General features: G+C 44.9%; 1 protein-coding gene across 1 annotated transcript; it reads left to right on the top strand.

The window, feature by feature from the left end:
• The first annotated feature begins 346 nt into the window (after positions 1-346).
• Positions 347-13,757, top strand: lrrc38b (leucine rich repeat containing 38b). Its single transcript, XM_084440850.1, has 2 exons — positions 347-1,057; positions 12,065-13,757. Exons 1-2 carry the CDS (start codon positions 421-423, stop codon positions 12,313-12,315), a joined length of 888 nt encoding a protein of 295 aa, XP_084296976.1. The 5' UTR covers positions 347-420; the 3' UTR covers positions 12,316-13,757.
• Positions 13,758-18,206: the final 4,449 nt, after the last annotated feature.

Raw genomic sequence — 18,206 nt, 5'->3', positions numbered from 1 at the left:
AACTCTCCCTCCCTCCCTCTAACTCTCACTCTCTCTCTCTCTCTCTCTCTCTCTCTATCTCCTACAGCCTCCCACTGCTTGCTCGCTCCCTCCTCTCGCTCCATCAAAGCCAGCGGTCTGCTCCTCTATCCAGGCTGCTCGCTAACACGACCGCTCGGAAAGAACAGCGCTCGACGCTGCTCCCGTCCAGATCCCCCCGTCTCTCAGGAAACCGGTGGGATGCTCCTTCGCCGGGATTGATCCCCGTGCCACCCCTCGCGCTCTCCCCTTCCCCTCCCCCGCCCTAATCTCCCACCCTCTGACCCGCGCGGCCGCCACCTACCTCCTCCCCCCCCCCTCGCCCTCGCCCCCCATCCTTCCGCTCTTCCTCACCCCTCTTCTCCTCCACTCCCCCTCTCCTCCTCTCTCACCCTCTTGACCATGTTGCCATGTGTCCGCTGGCTCCAGCCTCTCCTCCTCATCTCGCTCCTCTCCTCCGCCTTGTCGCCGGCTCGGGGGGACAACTGTCCGGGCTCCTGCCTCTGCCCGGACCCCCACACCGTGGACTGCAGCGGCCGCGGCCTGACCCGTTTGCCCGACGATATCCCGTTGGACGTGCGCCGGCTCCTGCTGTCCGACAACTGGATCCGGCGCATCCCCTCCGACTTCCTGGTGCTGTACAGCGACCTGGTCTACTTGGACCTGCGGAACAACACGCTGTCCCGCTTCGAGCCGGGCACCCTCAGCACCTCGTCCCGCCTGGTGTTCCTGGACTTGGGCAGCAACAACCTGACCGAGATCCCCAAGGGCACGTTCGGCGAGTCGCGGAGCTTGATCAAGCTGCGCCTGGGCAACAACCCGTACCTGAGCATGGTCAGCGAGGACGCCTTCAAGGGGCTGACCTCGCTCCGGGAGCTGGAGCTAGAGCGCAACGCGCTGTCCGGCCTGCAGGTGGAGGCGCTGGAGCAGCTGCCCTCGCTGCGGACGGTCCGTCTGGAGGGCAACCCCTGGGTGTGCAACTGCAACTTTGCCAACCTGTTCGCCTGGCTGGAGGAGAATGGGCAGAAGCTTCCCAATGGTGAGTCGGCTCATGGTTCGTAAATATTGGGGAACGTTTGGTTCTTTCTCCCTTAGCTCACTTTACCTTCAAAAACAACAAAACTGGGGGTGTTCCGGGACTCTAAGTTTAGATAGATAGATAGATAGATAGATAGATAGATAGATAGATAGATAGATAGATAGATAGATAGATAGATAGATAGATAGATAGATAGATAGATAGATAGATAGATAGATAGATAGATAGATAGATAGATAGATAGATAATGCCCTCTGTTGTTTCATGGCTCTGGTCTATTTATATTCCCCAGTAGTAGAGGAACCCCCTACTCTGTTCTAATTCCACCCCCCTCCCCTCCCATGCCAGAGCCCGCATTAGCATGAGAGATTGTGAGCGATGACAGACAATAGCCTACTGTACGCTCTCGAGGGAAGCCCTTGTGGGGGTGTGCTCCGATTTGTTTCGCAGAGACCAGAACAAAACAGTTTCGTCCACACTTTCCATATCCGTAAATGTTCCAGCACCGTCCGTGCCAGGCATCTGTTTCTCCTTTCTGACTCCTTTAGCGTCACAGTAGACGAATCAATTATGGTTCTGTTTACTTATGGTGCCAGACAACCAGCCAGTCAGCGAGCCAGACAGCCAGCGAGCCAGCCAGCCAGACAGCCAGCCAGCCAGCCAGACAGACAGCCAGCCAGACAGCCAGACAGACAGCCCAATCAGCCAGCTAACTAGCCAGCTCTGCTCTGCCATTATGTTTCAGCTTTGGTTGGTTAGTTGGGTAACAGTGTTGGCTGATGTGTTGTATTGGCGTGTGCCTCATCTCTCTGCATTTTGCGACTCTCTCTCTCTCTCTCTACTTTCTCTCTCTCTCCCTCTCTCTCTCTCTACTTTCTCTCTCTCTCTCCCTCCACCTGTGTCCCAGGGATCTGCTGTCTCGCCTCAGCAGCCAGAACTGCACTTCTTATTGTTGTGGGACTAGGGGATCCCCGTCCATCATATGGGGAGACAAACACTGTGTTATTGTGTTGATTATTACTACAGCAACCCCCCCCCCTCTCTCTTCCTCAATGCAGAATGAAACAACAACTGGGACACTAGAGGTTAGGAAATTGCCTGTTGACCAGACAGGCTGTATTGTAACAAACCGTTTGGGACAGGTTTCCTCGCATTACGTATTCATCCTTTAGTGGTTACATCTTCCCTCATCGCTGTTTATTTGGCCGCTGTTTATTAGTCTGGGCAGACGGTAACCGTGCAAGTGCTAAGAGGAAGGTGTGAACGCTGCGGACATGAGGTCAGTCTCTCATCAATATTGTCCTTGAGAACACAGAGGACAGCCCCGAGATTTCGATTTCGTGATGACGAAAGCTACATCAGCAAGAATGAATACTCCACACATTTTACACACCTTATTTTATACACACATTTTATACAACTTATACTCTATGTTCGCATAACATTTTTGGATAAAGGAATATCATATTTCTCTATCTAATTATGAACAGTGAGGTTATATACTATGATTATGAGTGCACTGTATTCTATGCGTCAGTATATGATCAGTGAACGCAGTGCAGTTTAAACTGCTCACGCAGACCTGCTGCTGCACAGCTGTCTCCTTCTCAAGGTCGTTCAATGGGTAACATGGAGATTTACATAAACATGGAACATCAACACATCTGGAAAGACAAACACTGACTACAGCCTACATGCATACTGTATCTGTGCTGTACTACACTGTACAACTATCTCCGCCCGTTTATGTTGATACTAAGGTTGATGGAGAGAGGATTACAGTATGATTGAACAGAAGAGGATAACATCACTTCTAGGATGTCAATGTCCATGTACATTTGGAAACAATAGAAACGCCGCTAACATTCCAGGGGGTTGAGATATTTGTAATGTACCTCCTCACCCCCCCCCCCCCCCCCCCCAACACACACACACACACCCACCCAGCACGGTATGTTGCTTAACATCGATGACATTGATGTTTGTTCGTTGTGGCCTTTAGACCACAAACAGACATCTTGATCTTGTCCATAATGAGTCGGCCCACTGACGTATTTAAACCAGAAATAGGACATCTTGATTTTGTCTAAGATCAGTCCATCCACTATGTGCCTTACCCAGACAGTAATGTATGATACAGCTGCTGAACAAATTCATATCACACGGGTCATTAGTTCCCCTGGGGTGTTTCTTTCATATACTCTATACAAAATAAGTGGCTTGCTGTTGTAAATTGCTGACCACTAACAAATTACATCATCTCTCTGGCACACACACACACACACACACACGCAAGCACCCACACGCACACACGCACACACACACACACACTGTATTTAGGCTATCCTGTACCCTGCTACTGCTAACATTATGTCCCTTGATTCCTCTCTTCCCCCTAAAACATCTCAGCATATTAAAGAACCTGCGGCAAAAAAAATGTGGTGCTTTGTCGTGACTGAGACGGTTGATGAACTGGGCGGGGTGGCTCGTTCTTCCCGGGAAGCTGCAATTGCATTCATCATCGGCCCTCAGTGCTGTCGCCTGCAGGGTTTAATGGATCGTATTGGAGTTGCGGGCCAAGCCCTCATCAGCAGCAGCAGCATATAAGGGGGCCCTGACCCAGCCAAGCCTTGGGCCAGGCTGCCAACTAGGTCCACGCTGTATGCACTTTAATATTGAGTTAGCGGTGTGCGCTCCACCTCATATACAACACTTAAATCCCTATCAATAATGACGTTGTGTGTGACCTGCTGGAGGGGGTGGGGGGTTAAGTACCAGCCAGGAATTAATGCACGTCCTTAGGGTTAGATGCAACACGCACGTCATTCCCCTTCATCTCTCTCGCTCTCTCTTTCTCTCTCTCCATCTCTCTCTCTTTCTCTGTCTCTCACTGTTATATAACTTTTTAAGCGTGTTCTCTCTAACTTTTTAGGAGTTATATCCTAATTTAAAAACGCACTAGTGTCCCTAATGCATATGGATGTATTTCATAAGGTTAAATGTCCTCAAGCAATTTTCAGCTTGACAAAATGACTAATAATACTTTTCCAAGTCTAACAAAATCTCTGTGGCCTCACACAATCTCTGTGGATCTGAGGATGAAGTCTTCAACGGCGAGAGCTGTCATTGCCTACAGTACAATACTGTTTTCGGTGTGTGTGTGTGTGTGTGAGAGAGAGAGAGAGAGAGAGAGAGAGAGTGAGAGAGAGAGAGAGAGAGAGAGAGAGAGAGAGAGAGTGCGTGTGTGTGTGTCTGCGTGTGTGTGTGTGTGTGTGCGCGCGCTTGCCGTACTGCTCTTGCAGTGCCAGATGGATACTCATTAGAGAACGAGGTTGACATGATAAGCGCCACAGTACAGTAGGTACAGTATCAGTGCTCCCGTTGAAGGGACCATCATAGCTGTTCTACTGTACATGGAACAGTTTATTTGTCATGGAGCAAATCTAATCTATACATCTTAAATCTCTCCATTTGACAGATTGAAGCCATTTAATATCTTGACATAGTAGAAGAATATAGAATAGAATATTCAAAAGACATGCTTTTCGGTCAATATTGATGTTGAATCGTGCCCAAAGTAAGAGACTCCTCTCCTTTCTTCTCTCCTCTTGTCTCTCCTCTCCTCTTGTCTCTCCTCCACAGTCTAATTCCGCCTGGGCCTTGAGTTACATGGTAACAGTACTTCCCTGTTTGCATTACTGTGATGACTGTGGGTCCATGTGTACCGACTGACTGGTCAGTCGGTTGGTCAGTCTCAGTCAGTTGGTCAGTCAGTCGGTACACGCTGAGCTGACTGACTGACTGACTGACCGATTGACTGGGTGTTGGCATGGTGAGACTAAAACCCTGGGATTTGATGGATTATTGTCAATGTTTCCCTGAGAACACAATTGTATTTACATCCTGCTTGGAGGCCAAAAATCCATATCCCTAGCTATCAACGATTTGTTGGCATAACGACGGCCATCGTCTGCCTGTTTGAACATCCAACCATCAACGCATTTACAACTACAATAAAGTGTCATGTTGCTACGTCAAGGTCTAACTTAGTGTCTAAAGTGCATCATAAACACCACTCGTCTTCATAAACCAGTCTTAGAAACACAGAGCTACTGACAGCTCTCTGCGGTGATCCACTGGGGGTCAGCTGAGCAGGTCTGCCAATCCGGTCCATGAATGTTTCAACGGGGAAATGAGTGTAAACATGATCCACTGCTGTCTCCAGTGCTCTTGGGTTAAGGATGAACAAAGGCCATGGATAATTTAGAGTGACACAGTTCCAGGGCACATTAGCTTCGGTAACCAGAGACACAGGGCAGTGCAGGGTGAGGTGGCAGGGTGAGGTGGGGTGGGGCTGGGTTGGGGTGGGGTGGGGCTGGGTTGGAGTGGGGTGGGGCTGGGTTGGAGTGGGGTGGGGCTGGGTTGGGGTGGGTGGGGTTGAGTGGGGTTGGGTGGGCTGAGCTGAGCTGAGCTGAGCTGAGCTGAGCTGAGCTGAGCTGAGCTGAGCTGAGCTGAGCTGAGCTGAGCTGAGCTGAGCTGAGCTGAGCTAGGCTGGTCTGGTCTCTGTGAATGAAATTCAAGTCTCACCAAAGTGTTTTGTTTTCCTACTTGACTGTTGTTCTAACTTTGTAGTTTGTTCTCATAGATCAGTCTGTTAAAACTACAAATTCTTCCTGTGTGACATCACTTCCCTGTCCTCTTCATCCTGAAACTGTCACTTCCTTTTTCACGTTATAACCTATCTACCTCGTCCTCAAGTGAACCACTTGAGCCCGGATTCACTTCCTGTGCTAGAGTCCGAATCTGCAGAATCGTAACAGAATAAAACTATTGTCTTTGTTTAAAACCAGCTTGACCGACCACTCAGCGTGTTCTTTGAAATATAAACTAAACCAAGTAAGATTTTTCATTTACATCTCGTCTGGGCTAGGCTGGTCTAGTCTGGTCTGAGCTGAGCTGGGCTGGGCTGGGCTGGGCTGGGCTGGGCTGGGCTGGTCTAGTCTGGTCTGGTCTGGTCTGGTCTGGTCTGAGCTGAGCTGGGCTGACTGGGGATGGTAAGACAGGAAAGTGCAGGGTGTGTGTGTGTGTGGGGGGGGGGGGTAGTCCCTGGCTGGACAGGGCAGGACAGACAATAAGGCAGGGAACCCTATGGAAGGCAGAGTTAGGTAGGACTGGCTGGTAGGGCAGGGGGGAGCTGGACAGGGCAAGGCAGGGCTTGGCTAGACTGGTGTCGCCATCCTGATCACATGTAAGCGTGCCGATCAACTGCTGATCTGCCGCCAGTGGGGACGCAGCTCCTGATTAAGCCAGTAGTTGATGACGTGAAGTAAGCTACAGGCCGCTGGAAAAATAGTAGGCTAATGGAATCTCTCAAAGCAATTTGTGCAACAAAAAATATTGCGCACATCAATAACAACAATTAAACAAGAACAAGAATATGCACGGTCAGATTTTTTGGCAGAAAATAATGTTTTCGCCGTTCTTCCGACTGGATTTGGTGGACATTTTGTTATGCTGATCGGCTGAAAGATTTTGCCAAGGCGAGTATTCCCGTCCACTGTAATCGTTCTGAACGGCTAGAAGTCCAGACTGTATCGCAAAAGTGATTTTTTTTTTTTGGTGAGGAAGCCTGATTTCCAGGCTAGGGCTTGGCAGGGCGCGCTGGCGGGCTGGAGGGGTGAGAAGAACATGTCAGAAGCCTGATGTGGCGCTGCTATCAACACTTCACCGCCGAGCGGCAGTTCAGGTGACAGGGTCGGAGACTGAATTTTCCTTCACAGGCTATCAGGTTGCCGCACATAGCCCTGTTATGCCACATCGGTGCCACATTCAGAATGTAGCTCCACTGTATTAGTCCTATATATTGCAAAGTGATCTATCTTTGCCACCTGCAAAGTATGTGATGAGAGGCACATCTATTTCAATTACATGTGAGGGGAGCCCGTTTTGGCCTTGGCCTCATTAAATGTTTATTTTAAGTTGATAAGTGAGAGAGGGCTGGCTGGCTGACTTTGGAAACATGAAGAGCAACACGATGGATCACTGATATCATAGCGAGAGGAATGTTTGTTTCCTTAGAGGTACCTATAGCTAAAATATCTAAAATATAGCTGTATGTCTTTAGCAGTCAGGGCAAGTAGTGTGTGTGTCTGTGTGGTGTGTGTGTGTGTGTGTGTGTGTGTGTGTGTGTGTGTGTGTGTGTGTGTGTGTGTTTGGATGCGCCATTTTGAGTCTGTGGGCTGAGAACAATGCCTATGGGTGAATGTCCTTGTGTAGAAGGAAACTAGCCTGGAAGTCTGAATTGTTCGCAAAAAAAATCAATTTCTCGATACAGTCTGGACGTCTAGCTACCCAGAACGGTTTCAATGGGCTGGAGTACTTGCCTTGACAGACTCCTCCTTCAGCCAGCAACACAATTACAGTAAAGATGAAGTCCCTGATTGGCCCGGTTAAAAAGGCATTACATTGAAGTGGTTGTGGATGGGGAGAAGTCCAGATTGGTCAGTGGAGTGCAGAATGGGAGCTTGCGTGATAAGGATGGAGACACCAGGCTAGAAGGAAGTGCCTTCTGATCTGAATTATTTACCCTCACCCCTAGCCTGACACGCCAGGGAACTCTCGCTGGAAACTGTTTTAAAAGGGCAGGAACTTTCAAAAAGTACTTGCCAGTTGATTGGATGAGCCATCTGTCTATCGCTGCCTATCACGCGCTAACTTAACCCGCCCGGCATAGCTGTTAGTATTTCCTCATAGCACGCTGATTGGCTGGATCGTTTTCTGATCAGGCACAAAAATATCTCTATGGAGAGTGTCCAGACTGGCCTGCGAGAGAAACAGAATGTGAGCTGCCTTTTTGATTTGAGCTTTGGACGGGGACATTAAATATGAGCGTCTGTAGCGCGTGAGCCAATTGTTTTTTGCACTATATAAAATAAAAAAGCATACATTTCAGCTGCAGTCAGATCTGATTATCCTGATGGCTGGTTCTTTATCCATCTGTACTGATGATCCTGCATTTGGCCCACATGTTATTTCTTGCCCCAGGTTATTTCTCTGTGATTGTCTCTGAATAACCATCCTCTTCGTCTCTGTGATCATTTCCCTCTGTCTGCTGTGTGAATAGGGATATTCTCTGTCTGACTTTAGCAAAGGAAGACGGGACTGGTGTGGCACCTACAGACGAGGGCCCTTTTGTTAGTCCTCTCACACGCCAGTTATAAAACATTGAAAATAATACATACCCGTATACATTGTTAAGACATAACACAAGACACCAGTGAGTCCAAACGAGACATTTATGTTTGAGTTGGGAGAAGCTCTTTGGTGCTGATTTTCTCGCCTGGTATCAGTGGTGAGATCAATCAGGACAGGAGTTGACAGCAGAGGAGAGACAGCACCCTCCGATATCAGCCTGCCACAGCCAGGTAGATCAATCATTCAGGCGACAGGGAGTGGGTTACGGAACCGACAGCCTATCCTCCGGCCTGGCTGCGATCCATCAGTTCTCCCTACGCTGGCTGTAACCCACCCAAGGCAGGCCAGGCCTGGGGTGGACATGGCCGGGGATCACTGATAGTCTGGAGCCCTCTGACTCCGCGCAGCGAGGCAGCTCTCTCCTCTGGGTCTGGACCGGACCGCACCGGACCCGGATCAAAATATTATCCTTTCAATTACCGTGGCGTTTGCTTGAGACTGCCTGGAGAGTTGAGTGCATGGGTTTTGCATATTTGGGAGCAACCTGTTCAGTTCAGTTCAGCTCAGTTGACCCGTAGTACCCGTAGGCAGATTTGGTTTGCAGTAGAGTCATACACACAACAACACAGATAGTAGAAAAACATAATAGAAATATAATAGAAATAAAAGCCCTACTGTAAATCTCCTAAACCCAAAAGATAATACATTAGGAATTAATCTGCATTGTCTTAAATCAACATTACGGTGTTGCTATGACTTGTTCAACTGAGTGATAGCTGTCTGTAGGTCCGGGGATATCTAACCATGCGGTCTCAAAATGCCCTATAGTTCAAAGGTCAAGAAAGATGGGCAAATATCATTCCAGACCACTGCCTCATCTCATCTCTCCCCGTCTCTTCACCAGAACTGTTCGCCTCAAACAGACGGATGTTACTAGGCTTTCAGGAGATATCTGGCTGCTCGCCTGTTTAAGGCAGGATTATGTAACGGGGTGTTTGCGTAGCAAGTGTTCACTGGAGCGTACCACTACTACTCATACTATATACATCTATATCTACAGATGTCCTCATAGAGAATGACCATCTGAAAAATAAATGGGTGTGAAAGGGTCAAGCATTTGCTGTTCTTCTTTGGCAAATACACTGTCAACAATGTATATTGTAACAGAGGTTCCAAGCCAGTGCAAGAGCTGTGTGTGAATCTGTCGGCCATGTTCTGGGCCAAGTACACACATTTTTTTAGTCACTTGTAGTCCTTAGAATCAAATTAAACTTCAAACCAAATAAAAACTTTAAGGGAAATAGCGTGTATCAGAAATACCTAGTGCTTAAGTACTGACTCGTCTATTAGAATGCAGGTCTGTTCCCTCGTTCCATAGGGGCCCTGAAAAGTTAATACACTGGCCCTGGGGCAGAAGCCATATGTTAAGCTCCGATCTCATTAATCAAGCCCTGTGAGAGAGGAAGCGGAGGAGGGAGAGATGGATAGAGGGAGAGCTGGGCCAGATAGACCCTTCTCAGAAGCAAAGGCCAGCTCTCATGAGTTTGCTGTACGACAAGTGGGCTGTGAATATAAATAGCGGCCATTCATCTTCTGCTTAAGTGGACAACACCAGGCACCCTTTGCGAGGCCAATCCTACTTGGAAACTTTTCCTTGATTCTGTATGCAAAACTCGGAGAAACTCTGTTGGGTTTGAGTTCCAGAAACTTCATTTTTATCCTGCGCATGCAACCTTATCGTAAGTCCACAAAGATCATCATAATGGACTGCTCATTTAGCATACATCATATGATGAGGTCAGGATATATCCTTTAGAAACCTCTTTGAAGATTTACATAGAGGATAATTCTCCTAGGCCTTGTTGAAGTTTTGCTGCAGTATAATCGTGGATGTGTGTGGGACTGGATTGCACTTCAATGCATTTCTAAAAGAGTTTTTGAACCCTGTTGATTATATAACAAACCCCTCTGAGCCTTTTGTGTGTGATGATCATTCCTCATGGCACGGCATGGATGGCAAATACTACAACAAAAGCCAAATCAGAGTAGGTTACAGTCTTACAGCAACAGCCTAATTCAATTGTAATAACTTGTATTGTAACACAGAGTACTTTGAAGTGTGTGTGTGTGTGTGTGTGTGTGTGTGTGTGTGTGTGTGTGAGAGAGAGAGAGAGAGAGAGAGAGAGCATTCGTGTATGTATGCGAGACAGAGAGCATTTATGTGTGTGTGTGTGTGCAAGAGAGAAAGAGCATTCTTGTGTGTGTGTGTTGTGTGTGAGAGAGAGTGTGTGTGCGTGCGCGTGCGTGTGTGAATGTGAGTGTGTGTGTGTGTGTTTTTGCTGTGCACAGTGCACACACTTTGGCATGTGATGATGGAGAGTGTCCGCCCACGAACAGTCTTTTCCTCAGCCCACCGGTGAGTTAACATTTGCTCAGTTCAGTCTCAGTTCCTCATCCCTCTACAGGTGTACGAGTTACTCACCGTGCACACAATTTCCCTCCCAGGTGTCCAGTATATTTCAGAAGTAAAAAAAAAAAAAAATCATGTTACACGGTACACACTGTGTACCTGAATGTTTCTATTCTCAGACTATGTTGATAGCTGTTCCGTAATGGCTCTGTCTCCAACCGTGACAACTATATTAACTTCTCGTTTGAAGCCTAAATGTCTTTCCGAATTATACTCTCACTCATCTGGATTGCTCATATGGAGTCATGTAGACTTTATTTCCAGCTGGCTTGTTGGTTTGTGATCCTGCTGCCTACAAACCAAGTGTAAATAAACATTAACATATTTAAATCACAGTGATTAACCCCATCAGTGGTCGATACTCGTCAAATGGTGTGTAGGGTTGTTAAAACAAACCCTTTACACTTTTTTTTTTTTTTTTTTAGTTTTGGGATATTTTAAAATACCCAAGCCACCTGCTCTCAAAGCTGAAAATCAATTTCACACCCAAATGCTGAGCTGAGCAGAGGGCCTTCCATTTGCAGAGGTGCGATACGCAGTGGGACGTGACAGACTGTCATCTGGCCGTTACTCTGTGGTACTGTTAACCCAGTGGCACAGAGGCTATGCCAACAGTGCTCAAAATATCTACTCACAGCTTAAACATAGGACCTTTGTGGCACCAATCCACAGTCGATATAATTGTGGTGACTCACAACTTGAAGTAATTCTCAAATGGCTTCATGAAAATAACAGGGCTTTCCGTGTGCCCTCGTGTGTCTGAATTGAAAAATGTCTCCCCTTGAAATCCAACAAATGTTATTGTTGTCCTTTTCATTAGGATGCTGTAGGAGTAGTAAATTATCTTAAAGTGACATCAACACCAGTGAGCCTGAAAGACGTCATACAGCTTATAATTCATCATGAGTCCAGTCAAGGTGTTCCTTGTCTCAGACAATGTCATCAATATCAGCAGCTATTTTTAGCTTTTTATCTCATCAGTTTACTTATATTTACCCTCAGGAATGATCATTTGTACCATTTGAAATGAGTCCAGCACTTCAATTTCATAAAGGAGGTGTGTGGTCATAAATAAGTCACAGACTAATAAAACATTCTTTGTAAGTTATGCATGGATCTAGAGGTCAACCCCAAAAAGAAACCATGTTGCTGCCTCCCTCAACGTCTTGTTTATATATCGGTCAATGACAACACATTCAAATGGACAGAGAGTTTGTCCATTTAGATTCTCTGAGAATACCGACTTCTTTTCACCCCACCACACCATGGAGCATGCATGTTGGAATACAGATAACAGTCTGTCTCGGTTCAGTTTCATCCTAACCCGCTGTTGCCCCCTACAGGTGTGGAGGGCATGGAGTGCTCTCTCCCCATGGATGGCAGACGGGTGCCCCTCACTCAGCTCTCCCAGGACAGCTTCCGGGAGTGCCAGATCACCCTCACCCTGACCGACCTTCTCATCATCATCTTCTCCGGGATCTCCGTGTCCGTGGTGGCCATCATGACCAGCTTCTTCCTGGCCTCCACCGTCCACTGTTTCCAGCGTTGGAGCAAAGGCACCAAGAAGGGCGATGAGGAGGAGAGTGAGGAGTGAGACGGGCGGACGGACGGACTGAACGACTGACTGACAAGCTGTGGCCCTTTGAGGAGCTGTCTGGCATCTGATCCGCCCAACCTTCCCGCCAACATGGAAGAACTGACAGGGAGGTGGGGCCTGTTTGATTTGAGCATCCTGGCTCAGTCACAGACAGTAAGAATCATCCGGTACACTGGTGTTTCACAGTTTATTGTAACGCCATCTCCTCTGTGTTAGAGGAGCCTGGGTTGGTTTTCATAGAATGATGTCATTCTGAAAAAGATCATTGGCGTCTAGACTGCCAACTCTCTACACAACTGTATGGCAGTTCCTGTCTTCTGAAGGAGGTCTTCGATATGTCTTATTCTGGACTGCCTTGCAAGTTAGCATTCTGCAAGACTGCTTCACCAGCAAAGGTTAGAGGACTGTGCTGCTCTTGCAGGAGGCTTGAGAAGGTTGAGACGGGCTGGAAGGGGAGCTGAGAGTTACAAGGATGTGCTGTGATGGAATATGTAATTTATCTGACATATGCAGAGAGATCCCCCTGTGGGTCTAACCATGTTTTCTATAGTGTATTCGTTATGTATCCACAAATGGCTATACTAAATTAATAATTTTTAGTCTACAAAATGTTAACAAATATGGAAATATTCCAAATTATAGATGTTCCTTAGATTTGAGAATAATTGTGAATTGTGTAAAAGAGTTAACGCACATAGAGCATCTATAATCTCATAAATGATGGTAAATGCAGTGTGGATACAGTATATCACCTACTATGTAGAATCAACATGTCAAATAATGCACTTTAAAAAAAAAAAGAAAAAAAAGATTATTGTATACATGATGATTTTGGCAAGCCCCTATGAATCCACCGAGTGGACTGCAGAGTTGCCTATATCTGCCAAAGATTAGGTTTCGATATGAGGGCATTAATTTACATGGTTATATTTTATTTTGTATAAAGTGATAGAGGTAGTCCTGTACTGGAGCGGGGCAGCAGTATATCCAGACTACAATTACTTGATGTAATACTGTAAAATCACCACTCCAGTCTCCATGCTAGATTAAAATCTGCTTCCGAACACCTGGATATCGATTTACCAACCCAACTCAACCCCCATTATTTTGTTTCAGGCGTTTTGGTGATTTGTAGAAGTAGCAATTAGCATCTCCACTGAGAGCATATTGTTACCCCCTTCACATGCCTGAAATCTGTCAAAATAAAAGTCTGCGGTCTCTGATAAAAGATATTCAAATGATACAGTATCTCTTTCTCTATGGCCACTAGTCATATTAAACATGCAGACTATGTCTAGTTATGGGAAAATCCAATATTGTGTAATAAACTGGGAGGGAACAGTTCCTCTATTGAAAAAGTCAGGAGGACCAAGACATTCTTTAAAGGAGAATGCTCTTTTTCGACAACCTGGACCTTATTTACGCATATTATAAGACGTTTGACTCAGACTAGAAGCTGCATTCTCAGTGTCCCGTCCACCACCATTACATGCATATACTTGGCTCGCGCTGGATTTAAAATTTTTCTTCTACAGGCCTCGGTGAGTCAAACGTCTTACAATATGCCGTAAATAAGGTCCAGGTTGTCGAAAAAGAGCATTCTCCTTTAAAGAGATAATATGTGCTTATTGTTGTGACATGTTCAGAACAAAAAGATTTAAACTACACATCTACAAAGATCTACTATAAGTTACAGTGCTTCGTTTACCTCCTTTTTTTTTTTATTGCAAATGATCATACCAGCCTTAACACTGAAATGGCAATAGCCTATATGCTACTATTTTTGGGTGCTCCAAATTGCTGTAGGCCTAATCTTGGCTCATTAGTTGCAGCAGAGCAAAGCATGCAATTATTCAAAGTAGCAAAATGAAAAAGCAAAACACTTCAGTTATGGGTTATGTGAAATTTAAGCATATAAACTAAAAGGTTAAGAGGTTAGGCTTAGATTTAGGGATGCGGACGGCAAGTATTAGAAAATGGAAAAGAAAACGTTCAAAAAAGGCAAACACAAAAGTGATGATGTCACTTAGAAGCAAATGCAGGCCTCTGGCCCCCATCCTGCCCACACGTCTGCTCTGCCATTCCCCTTGTGTATTAGTACAGTACCGCCCTACTGCTACATTGACCACATGTTGATGTATACTGCAGTAAACACAAACAGGATATGTACCTACAATGGGTAGTTCTGACCACACAGTCCGATTGGTTAAAGGGGTAGTGTGCTATTTTGTACATTTAGCCCTATTTGTGGTCTGTCTACCATTAACCTGAAACAGAGACCACCATTTCACTGATAGTTCCAGTATTGAGCTAGCTGCAGTTTTACTGCAGGCTCTCACTGGGAAGTGAGAATGGAAGTCAATGGGGAATATGCAAATGCATTGGTAAAACTATGATAAATCTGCTTTTCTGAGACGGGAAGTGCAGGGTGTAATCTCGCCAGCCTCAGTGTGCTCTCCTGTGAAATGTATCGCAATCCAAATATTTTTACATGCTTGGCATTGCTGAGACATAAGTGATCCTCTGGCGCTTGTTTTCACTGCTCCAATGGAGGACTACAGTATGTGCAAGCCATGCCAAGCATGTACTAATATTCAAATTGTGATACATTTCACAGTAGAGCATACTGAGACTGGTAAGATTACACCCTGTTCTTCCCACAAATAGGGCTAAATGTCCAAAATAGCACACAGCCCCTTTAAGGTAATATGACAAGATATAGGCCTACCACGGGTAAAGCCTCTTTACACTTTTACAGTTATGAGTGACTTATTTCTGCGCCACGTGTTATCTAGGAATGGAAGCTTTCTATCCGTGTGTAATAATGTGGCAGCAGCGTCCCCACAAACTCATCTGACACTGTACATTGATACACAACGTTTTGCGTTGGCATTCTGAGATGCACCTGTTTTCTAAAACTTTCTGTCGCAACTATAAATTAATTATTGTTTCATTCGACTATTTAAATATTCCACCACATTATAATGAACAACGCAAGTAGTACATGGATTCTGAGCATATGTGTGCCAGTTGCTTGAAGGGATGAATGAAATATGTCTTCTGAATTCTTTACGAATCATGTGATTGTACTGTGCCTTTGTATTTCCATGCGTTATGATGTAAAGTGTAGAATGGATACTTTACACATCGGTGGTTTTTTTCCTCTCTGTACTCTGCTATTGTTGTTGCTCTTCCCTGTTCTCACGAGGCATGAATAATTCACAGAATTGGAGAAGAGATGCCAAGCATTGAAACGCCGATAGCGGAGGAGAGAAAAAGAGCCATACTCAACTGTTTTCTTTTACAGTAATCCCCCCCCCCAAAAAAAAAAAAAAAAAAAAGAATATCAAATACAGTATTTTGCTGTCCTACATCGCAACAAAAGTAATGTGAAGTGTTCCAGTGGCGTTTTTGTGTAAAAATAAAACAATGTGGCCTTATTATTCCTTTCTCAGCATCCACGTGCATCAGTGTGAAAGCATAGACATGTCATATTAAATTGATGCTTTATGTTTTTATGAGATGGATGTTATATTGGCAATCGAAAATGTATAGCTTGAACAGTACAATAGAAGCAATCTCTTAATTATTGAGCTATGCTATGCTATCCAGTTTAAATGCAAAACAGATTTAGAGTAGCTGTTGCATGACAACAGCACATGTGCTAGTGTAGCAAAAGTACAGGATATGTAATTAGTATTAAGATAAATGTTAGAGACATACAGTATCAGAGGCTCTGTGCACGGACATGATGCCAATCTATCAAATATGGGGCATATCACAGAAACATCAATACAAGGTTATCATCTCAGCATTAAACCATTCATCCATCATAGCATACTAACAGGGAGAAAGATGTTGTCATTACCCTACACAGTAAGGAGCGAGGTGCAATATCGAATATGTCTTACAACTCAACAATGATTCATTGCTTTGTCTATAGACCTCTTAGGATAGAAATAGTTTGTTTACATAGATTATTTCCAACTACTGTGTAGTTACTGTTTTGCTGGCATGCATTTTATTTCCTTTATTAGGTGAAACATAAGTTCATTCTTAGTGACTATCAAACATAGAAGAAATTAAGTTGAATTTCCAACTTTCCATTTATTACTTTCCAGATTCATATGCATATTTTTCTATTAAAGTTTGTTGGATGGAATTTTGCCGTGTGTGTGTGGGGGGGAGGGGGGGCATTTTGCTAGAGAGGTCCAGGGGTATGCTCCCCCGGTAAGATTTTTTCACAGTTTAAGTTGCACACTCGAAATATTGGGGGAGACAATTCTGCTTTCTAGTAATATTTGGAGGGACATGCCCCCCCACGCCCATGCATGCAGAGCAGGTTGTTCTGAGTATTTCACAAACCATACAGTAAGACAGTATAATGCCTGATCCCTGCCATATTAGTAATCCTCCAGGCTTAACTAGAAGTCTGCCAACTCCATCCTCAGTCTAAAAGTTGAAAATGTTCACCGTGCTGCTGTCATTTCTATCTCTCTTCCCCTCTCTCTTTCATGATATCCTACATACTTAATTTCGTACCATAACCATAACCATATACTGTATGTCTGTGTTTAGTATAAATATATATTTTTGAAGCGATTACTTCATATCTGCCCCCCTCTCAGCCCCCCCCCCCCCCCCCCCCCCCCACACACACACACATATTGCAACTGTACACACACACACACACGCACAGACACACAAACACACATACCTCATCTTGCGGTTCTCATCATTGGACCTAGCAACATCCCAAAATAGAATGAGTTTGCTGTTCCACACACCGTAGGGGTGAGGAGGGAGGAGCGTGGATATGGCTGTACGCACTACTCTTGGTGAAATAACTGTGAAATGCTGTAACACATTGCCTTGTTTGTTACTGGTATGTGTTTGGCTGTTAATCTCTGTGATCTAGCACAACAGCCGTGTTATCTCCCAGCCGACATGCAAATGTCGCTCTATTTCTGTCCGGCACATGTAGAGAAATATTCAGATCTCTTTTTCATACAGTATATTATAGGATACATGTGAGTTCATCCTGAGAAGACTTTGAGTTGAAATACATTTACTTTGATTTGTACTGATTTTGCCAATAAAGGGAAATATTAGACAGAACACAATATGCATTAGCATTTCATTGTACACGGTACTAGTACCTGTAAGTATCTTGTACATGTGACAAATACATAATAATACATTCACTAAATAATCAAATGATTGACACATGAATGTTGTTGACAACAGTATGTGTATTGCACAACTGCACCTATAGCAGCAAGGAAGTTTTGACAGTTGACTAGTTAGTGAGTGTAAGGGCATGTAAGGGTGTGCCAGTTGCCTGGAATCTATTGCTTCATAAGCTTAAAGGAGTAGTAAAGGGAAAATGCATGTTTAGCCCTGTTTTAAGGTTACTTATGATCATATACAATGGTTCAGATCAAAACGTTGACAAAGCTAGCATTTTCGAGAAAGTTGATAATTGCTCTACCAACGTTTTGGTCATACAATGGATGTGGATGGGCATCTTGAAAAATCATTCAAAGACAAGAAACTCACCTAGGTGTTAGTTGGCGTTCTGACATATAATTCGCCATAAAGTAAGATTCTAGTTCATCTAGAAAGGCTTTTTTAAATATTTAGCATAAAACTATTTAGTCGCAGCACATATGTGTGTAAACTTCTGCAAACTAGGTAGCCTAGCAACATAAACAATAACAATACCTACCGTAAGTAGTTCTCCTTCCTGAATCCCCTCTGCGGATTGATCTACACATCTACAACGGTCACTTCAATACAAGTCAATGGATTTCATTAAATTATCAATAAAACCCTACAGGATTCATACTTTGCGGCGAATTTGATGTCAGAACACCAATGGACACCAA

This window comes from Borostomias antarcticus (assembly GCF_949987555.1).
Source record: "Borostomias antarcticus genome assembly, chromosome: 7".
Lineage (NCBI taxonomy): Eukaryota > Metazoa > Chordata > Actinopteri > Stomiiformes > Stomiidae > Borostomias > Borostomias antarcticus.
Note: the sequence above shows the minus strand (reverse complement) of the source record. Positions and strands in the feature narration are given on the sequence as shown.